Consider the following 8,840-nt stretch of genomic DNA (forward strand, 5'->3'; position numbering starts at 1 on the left):
TGTTTGTCATTAAAATAAAACCAGAGTGGCTACATACAAGAAGCCCTGATTTTCCTCTTGTCTGGTATGTAACTCTACTGATTCAGCAGTTATTCTCATTTTGTATCTATTTAAGGGCCTGATCCAGAATACAACTTAATAGACTGTTTGCACTGATAGTGAAAAATCAAATCTACACCCAAGACACAGAATAATCTAAGTCACCCAGTGAACTCAGCTTGTTGAAATAATGTTGTTTTATGATACTGACAGATGCTAAATGGATGGCTAAGTGCAAGAAACAGAGACCATGTCTACACAATGAGGACAGCACTGAAACAGCTTCAGCAGATTTAGGGCTCAGAAAGGACAAGCAACTCAAAGGTACTTCTACTAGGACTCAGAAAAACAAGATGGCATGACTGCAGTATATACAATTGGCTAAGGTCGTAATTAGCAGTAAGGTTGGTGACACAAGACTGATTCTGAAGTACTGCATGTAATTCAGGCTGGGAAGTGAAGAAGAAAAGTAGCAGGATAAGCATAAAGACAGATGCCAAAATGCTGAAGAAAAGTGTCACAAAAAGGATTTTCAGACTGAAGAAACAAAGGCTCAAACAGAATTATTTTTTCCACCTGCCAATACAAAATTGAGCACCAGCAGGAGGGTTTTTTCATAGATTGGAGAGACACAGTAAGAATGGAAGGCAAGATAAATTCACAGAAGAAATAAGGTGCAAACTAGGCAACAGGGAACCCCATGGAACAGGAATCCAGAATGAAGGAAGCAGGAAATGTTGATATACCACCTCTTGATGAAAGTAGATCAAATTACTAGGGTTAATATACCAGTAACTAAGTAAAACATTAGGGGTCTGCCATATACATGCATGAAGTGCAAAAAGACACAAAACCAATTCTAAATAAAGCAACTTCATGCCTTCTTGCCTGTCAACTGTATCTGAATATGTTGGTAAGCCTCAGACAATAAACTCTGTCAAAATTAGCAGGCAAACGCAAGGCAGCAAAGATTTTTTTAATGCACTCAGATAAAGACTGTGCTCATGTAAAATCTGTAGCAGATAAAAAGACTGCTATGATTTTGTAAAGTCAGCTGTAGAGGGGATAGATCTTTCCTTTGCAGATGCATGGAAAGTACTGTGTTGAGCCATCCATGAAAGGTTACAGGGGTTAGGAACAACAATTGCTGTGATGATGCAGGGGACCTGAAATCTGTGCTGTACCAGCAGATTGCAAATTATATTGCAAAATGCTCCACCAACTTAAGGCAGTTGTGAGTAATCAGCTTGTGAGTTTGTTGCTTGTACATTGAGCATTATATGTATTCCTCACAGTGCTTTAGTCCTTCATGGTGGATTTTACTGGTTTTCAATTCCAAGAGTGAGTCAGTGGTAGAAAAAGAGGAGGAAATAATGCAGATGGAAAATGCTCTTGAAAAAAGGCATTATTTTGTGCTTACTACCAGATTTCCTCTCAAGATGCAAATCATCAAGACTTCAGACTAAACTGAGCAAACATTTGAACAATGAATGAGGCAGATTCTTCTGGTAAGGAAAGAATAAACTCCACTTGTATGCGTGATTTGTAATGTCTGTTATGCTCAGTGTTCAAAAAAATCCTATATTATGGGCAATTCATAGCAGAAGTCTTTGTCAATTTTCAAGGCTCCAAGGACATCTATCATCCGGTTTCTTACTTGAGGAGATCAAACAGTAAGTCAGTGATTTAGACCACAGGTGTCTGTGAAACACCAAGTATTTTATGCCCTTCACTTGTCACCCACCCCCAAAGTGAATACAGATGTCTACCACTACTAAGTCTGTAAAGCCCACATTTACAAAGATATATAAAAATATTTCTGTTTATGAAAACTTACACAATAACTCACAAAAAGGGGCACTTCAACAAAACCCAACAAAGACCCCCTGGTTTCACTGCCACACAGATCCAAGCTTCAGCTGGTGCCTCACAAAGTGAGGAGGATTCAGTAAGGAAGCGGGACAGTGAAGCTCAGGGGCTGCAAGTCCTTCTTAGCAGGTGTCACTTGAAAGAGGAGACCTGAGCTGGCAGCAATCTTCTTTCTTACAGTAAATGAGGGTTACAACACTCTTCTAGGACTGGTCTGTGGTTTAGTTCCATCTCAGGAAAACTCAACTAACTTGTTCTCATTTTGCAAGTAAGTACCAGCAAACCAAATGCAAGATTTAAATAAGGCAAAGAAGGGAGAGTGCATATAACTGCAAAGCCTCTGAGGAAAAGCTGCTGTGTCCTAGGCTCTGTGATACATTGGAGTTTTTCTCAACAAGTCATCAGGAATATAAGATTCACAAGCTCTTTAGAGGAATACAAAGTCAAACAAGCGCTGGCTTGCAAAGCTTCAAAACTCAGACCGGTCTTCCAATGTAAGTTAATACAGTGCACTGAAGTGGCAGCAAAAGTGCACAGACTGGCTGCTGGTGAGCAAGCAATGACTCACTGGAAACAGATACAGAGCAGCTGTCACATGACAATCTAGTGGAGCGCAGGAGACAACACAGAACAGAAGGATCACAGACAGGACAGAGGTATAGGAGAGAAAAGCAAGTCAGCCTCCAGGGCCCAACAGATTTAAAATAATTTATCTGTTACTGGGTTTGAATTTTAGGCTTGGCTCTTGAAAACACTGTGTAAAAGTTTATTTGCTTCATGCACACTGCATGCATTCACATATAGTTTTGCTATAACCTATCCCCTATGCATTGAATACTCCAGGCTTGGTCTTAGTCTTACAATCACATTAAACAAAATATTTTTACATACGTACAAATTCGCATACACACAAATTTCACTCATTCTTCAGGACAGAAGTAGTCCTGTAGAAGACTCTGGAGAGCATTTGATTGTCCACAAAGCCCTATGAGAAGACTGTTATCTGAAAAATGACCATGTGGCTGGCAAATGCGACACAGGACCCAAGGTCCTTTCTGCCAAAGGAGATGGGGTAAAACTCCCCAGGAACCTAAATGGCATTTGAAACCTTCAGTTAAGGGTTTGGTTTTCACATGTATGAGGGTAACATGGCAATTGTTGAAACAGGGTCTTAGACTGAAACTTATCTGATTCACTATTACTTTTCACAGCCCACAGAACAATAAATGGTTCTATGGGAATATGAAGAAGAAATTATTTAAAAGTTTGTGCATGGATATCATAAAGAAAGGAGATGATTCCAAAAGGCAAGTATCATGATGGTCAATAAGGCATTAGTAGATCTAACAAGTTAAAACTGGGAAGTGAGAAAACTAAGGCAATATGGAAAAGAGAGCTATTAAAATTGAATTTGATACTAGCTATTCTGACTTTTTGATTTGTCTGAGAAAGTTCTTAAGATCCTTAGGTATACCACAGAAATCACACAGAATCAATATCTATATTATAGGAAGATAATCCTTTAACTGTTACTTTAAAGCAAAATGCAAAATAAACTTCTCTATGGCAAAGACAACAGCTCTGATGCTTTTTTATGCATCACCACTGTTAAGGCAATTTTCCTAAATTGAAAAACTTGAAAGTAGTCACATTGAGACAGCTCTAGATTTAAGCCAACTGACCCAAAAGTAAGGTAAGCCTTTCCAAAAAGTAAATATTTCACAGGCTTATTATGCCTTTAAAGCACCAAAAACCAGAAGAGACAAATAGCTCAACAATATATTAGATCAGTAACATATTTAAGACGTATGAAGCAAGACTGCTTATATGCCTGAAGGGAAGAAAATGGATAGGAAGTAGAACTCTTTCACTTTGTTTATAGCACAAGCAATGTATTCCTTTCTCCAGGATATACCAGGGCTATGCTTCCCCAATCCTCTGAAGACAAAGCAATTTCTAACATGCAATGTTTTGAATGCCTATGAAAATAATAATTCAACATAGTTTCTCTATTAATCTTTATGAAAGGGTTGCTTCATTAATGCTGGCACTGTATTACATTCCCTTCCTAATATTCTGATCCCTCTTAAAAATTACAGTTTTCAAATTAGCAGAGAGATGCTAACCTAGATATTGAAAGTTTTTATAATTTTTTTACTTTTTAAAGAGGCAAAATAAACGTAATTTTGCGCCAGTAATAAATTACAGAATCTAGACTGCAGAAATGGAGCATTTACACACTGTGAAGAGCACAATGGAATAACTTATTTCCATAAAATATTTCAGAATGCACAGGTTTGCATATTATTATGCAGCTCTGCACATCTTGGGAATATTAATGAGATGAAGGAAAATAGTTAAAATAACAGGGAAGGGGGGAAAGAAATTCCATAGAAATGTAACAATGTTTCAGGAAAGTTTTGTTTGTTTTTAAAAAGGTCAATATTTGCAAGTGGTCATTTCCCTCCCCCTCTGCTCTCATGAAAATATTCCAAAATATTCCAAATTTCTCTCACTTCAGAAGTGAGAAGACAATGGGGATACAGGGGAGGAAGGAGCAAATCAGTCAGGACCATATAGCTGAGATCCTGGTTAGTGAAAACAGGAGACATCAGCCTAAGGTTCTGGCACAGCAGAAACACAGAGAGGTGTCCTTTAGGATTTTAGTTTAAGGAACAAAGTGACAAATGTGCATGGCCTGGAAAACTAATACTGCCAGGGTACAACTCAGGCAAACAAACTGTGGGAATCCACTGCTCTGCACAGCTTAAACATGCACATTTGTTTCCTACAATTACAGAAAGGAAACCATTTTTCACATTTATAACTCCTTCTCTTAATACCAAAACAGAAAAATTTGTGAAGGATCACTATTACTTGCATAGCATTGTTTCAGGTTACCCCAGGAGGCTGTCCGCAGAAGCAGCTGCAGAGAGGGAATCTCATGAGATTGCTGCTCCTAATGGTGTGACATCAGCACAGGAGACAAGTTCTTAAGTCACAGAGCGGCCTCCAGGACTGTGCTCACGCCTCCAAGGCCTCTAGGGGCTGAGTCTGGCAGCTTAGAACCACGTATCCAGGCAGTAACGTCTCAAAAAGGGGAAACCAATCCTAACAGTCTATAGATAGACTTATCTCAAGAAGCATATAAATGTTTTTTATCTTATTCCTCCTCCACAGAGAGTTTGAGAGTTACGAGAGGAAAAAAACAGCAGAAACAATAACAGAGAAGTTTGCAGATATCGTGATTTCTTATAAAAATGTATATATTTTGCATTCAGTAGGAGACAACTAGGTTTACAGTGCCCTTATAGATGTAGCTAAGACAACATTAGGATTAAAGCGAGGTTGATTAATAGCATTAGTTATGGAGAAAGAAAAACCTCAATGAAAAGAGAGGCACTGCTTTGCAGTTCTAACATAGGGTAGGGCAGTATGTCTCAGTTCAGTCCTTGACTCTGTTGTGGACTCTTGGTGTGACAGATCATGGTGCATCAGTTATCTTTTGCCCAGGGTGGCCTGCTGTACTTCCTTCTATCTTCTTTTAACTGGACCATAGTCACACCCTCTCTTCCTATGGAAGACACATGGAAACACTGCCAGTTTCAATACCTTCCCAGTTTCAGCTGGCTTCTCAGCATTATTAAAAGTCCCATCTTTATTAATAGGACCTTTGTTGACAGCTTCAGCAAGGAAAAGGCAAGACTGAATGGGCCACAAAAACAAAACTCCACACAGCAGTCCTTCTGGTGATTGCTATGGAAAAGCCAGCAGCGCCTTCTGCATATATCAAACACATGCTGTGAGGCACTAGGAGGTCCTCAGCATTTAAGCAGGCGAAACTGGCTTCTTGCCCATTACCAGTTTCAATGACAAATGCTTTAAAAAGTTTTATCTCGTCCTTGATCTGCACCTTCTTCCAGTTTATCACATAAACATTAAAAAAGGGGAAAAAAGCGAAGTACAAAGCTGTAAAGCAAGGATGTTATAGGAAAATCTATGGACTGCATCCCACCGACAGCCTGATCCCAAAGACTCTGCAGTCCAGACATCCCCGAGGCCGCGGGGCAGCGCTCACGGCTGCCACTCTCCACGCTCCGAGCCTTAAAACCGCACGGACCAGGAGCAGATTGGCTTTAACACCGACAGTGAGCTCAGGCAGCCACGGGGTTGTTCTCATCTACCAACACCTTAACAACAGCCGGCGGCTGCTGTTGGCACTCGGCTCTCGGTAGACCTGCAGAACGCCTTCGGTTTCCACGACGTAAAAAACAAAAAAAAAAAAAAAAGAAGAAAAAAAAAAGGAAGAAAAGCGGTTTGGGAGGTTGCGGGACACGGCGAACCCTTTAGCCCCAGGGCCCGGAGAAACCTCCCGCGCAGCAGCTCCCCGCTGAGCCGGCTCCGCTCCTCCTCCGCGGCAGGCGCAGCTGAAGCCGCACCCGCACGTGCCGCCGCCGAGTCGGGCTCGGCAACCCACTCACCCGCCGGGAGCATCGCCTTGCCCGCCGCTGGGATGGTAGGCGGTGAGCACCACGCCGCGGGAGCTGGACCGCCAGCTCATAGCGTACGCCGTCGCATCCCTTCTGGAGATCCCGAGGCGGAGCGGGGCGGCTCGGCCCCGGCCCGGCGCGGCCCAGCCTCCCGCCGGCAGCGCTGCGGGGCAGGGCCGGGTGACGGCAGCGCTTCCTGCGGCCCGGCGGGGCCGTGCCCCTCCTCCCAGCTCGGGCACCAGGCGCCGCGGGCAGCGCAGCGCGGGCGGCGGCCGCTCCGCGCCGGGGCGGGACCGAGCGGCTGCCGGAGCGCCCCGGCCGCCTTACAGCCCCGTGCGCGCCCATCCACCGTGCGGTGCGGGAAACCAGCCTTCTCCGGGCAGGGTGCAGTCCGTGTGAAGGCATCGCGGACAAGCCCGGCAATTCAAGGCGCTGCCCTTTCAGCCCCGGGCCAGCTAGCTGCGCCGTAGGTGCTGTGTGCCACGGGCGAACTGCTGCACTCCGAGGCTGCCCGCTTGCAAATACAGCACAAAAGAAAAATAAGAAAATAAACAATGTGTTCAGGGTTTACTTTGTACATTATCCATTTCACTGCATTCCAACATTATTCAGTGAATGGTTTGACTTTTCATAGAAAAAAAATTTGGGGGGGGGGGGGGGGGGCGGAAGGGCGGGTTAGTTGTTTTAGATTACAAGCTATTCTTACAAAAATCACAGCAGGTGACACGTCAAGCAAGAACACAGATTACACAGCTGCCTCAGAGCTGCTGGGCCTTATAACAGCTGCCGTTGGCTCCAAGGTCATGCTCTACCAGCCTGCGACAGCCAGAGCAGGGCAGCCTTGGGTCAGGCTTTTTGGTGGGCACAGCGTCCCCTGCGCCTCAGCACAGACTGATGAGATGGGACTCTGCCTGGAACTCACCTTTTGAACTGGTAGGCAAAACCTGTAACACAACACTCAAAACATGTTTTAGTTTTTTTCCATGGGAACATGTAAATATATATACACTATTTACCCTTGTAATTTGTGCCCTCATTCACACAAGCATACAGTTTGCCTGAATTGGTTTGTTCTGTAAGTTGAATGGATCCACTTCAATATTAGTATAACCTGCAGTCTCTACTTTTTAAAAACAAATCATGCAACTGCTTTGCTTGCAATTAAACATCTGCAAAGTTCATTGCTGGGCTGTGAGGTGTTCCAGAGCATGCAAGGTACAAGTTCTGAAGCTTCACTTACTGAGACCTTGTACACCTAAATCAGAAAGCTGCATGCAAGTTATGGATGGATCACAGAGTTTTCTGTGCAGCAGTTGTCCAGCACAGAGCTGCCAAGTAGGAGCAGCACAGAAATCTCGTCCTACAGTCCCTGTGAAATTGGTTCCAGCAGAGAAGCAAACAGGTACAATCTCCTGTCTTGTTTGAGCAAGATCAGTTTGTCCTCTAGAAGCCTTGATACTTACAACTGGTGACTTTACAGGGGTCATATTCAGGCTAACTGAATTGTGTCATTGACTTAAGCAGATAATTTCACCTAGTAGGTTTCTTCTGAAAAGGCTGGCCTTCTACACAGTGCCAAATAGGGAATCACAGTTCCTTCTAAAAGGGGGTAAAGTTGCCATGAAATTTTGAGAAGAGTCACAACATTACAAGCATAGGAAAACTTGGCTTATGTTCAACAAGACAACCATTAGAGAGTTGTCTTTTCACTTCTTACACACCTGAAGCTCATGTGCTGCCTTATGTAAGTAACTGATGGTAGGGATGGGTTTTAATAAAAGCCTGTCTCTTCCATGGTTTCTATAAGATGTTTTATCTATAGGCAGCTAGCCAAGGTGTTTTGGCTAAAACACTTTTTGTATTGTTGATTTTTAATCAAAATTCTCATATGAAATTTAACAAACCAATTTATTAAAAGGTAGACATTAGTACCAACAGATATCCTATGCATATAAAATAGGAACAGTTCAATTTTTCACTATGTGATTAATTTTTTATTATTTACAGTAGAAAAGTGGCTGTCCCACCTCCATGATGCTCTCTGTCTCCAAAAGGAATGGGTAACAGAGAAGGCACAGCTTCAGTTCAGCTTCAGCAATGGCTTAGTCACATGGCTACAACACTAACTAGTAGTACGCATCAAGAGCACTGAGACGAATTGTCTGCATGTACCTACACACTCACAACAAGAAGGACGTGAAACCACAGCAAACCTTAGGACTGTGCAAAGATTTCCCTGTACTCCTACTGCAAAGGTACTGCACTTTGTCTCAGGCTGTGTCAAAAAGCCAAAAATTAGCCTAACTTCTCATATAAGCACACAAGACTCTTCAGCTTTCACTGCTTACTTCAGAAATACATCCTATTAACATATGTCAGTGCTCCTATGCTGGTGCCTTTGGCTCTTTGTTCAAATGCATATGCTTAATTGTTAAACAGCAT

At 42.8% G+C, this 8,840-nt stretch overlaps 1 protein-coding gene across 1 annotated transcript in view; it reads right to left on the reverse strand.

Annotated features, from left to right (window-relative positions):
- The window catches only part of ARHGAP18 (Rho GTPase activating protein 18), a 64,606-nt gene extending 57,987 nt beyond the window's left edge, over positions 1-6,619 (reverse strand). The window contains exon 1 of the mRNA XM_071549054.1: positions 6,390-6,619. Coding sequence (XP_071405155.1) covers positions 6,390-6,469 — 80 coding nt within the window. The 5' untranslated portion in view covers positions 6,470-6,619. The remainder of the gene's footprint in view (positions 1-6,389) is intronic.
- Between the last annotated feature and the right edge of the window lie 2,221 nt (positions 6,620-8,840).

Source organism: Pithys albifrons, chromosome 2 (genome assembly GCF_047495875.1).
Source record: "Pithys albifrons albifrons isolate INPA30051 chromosome 2, PitAlb_v1, whole genome shotgun sequence".
Classification (NCBI taxonomy): domain Eukaryota; kingdom Metazoa; phylum Chordata; class Aves; order Passeriformes; family Thamnophilidae; genus Pithys; species Pithys albifrons.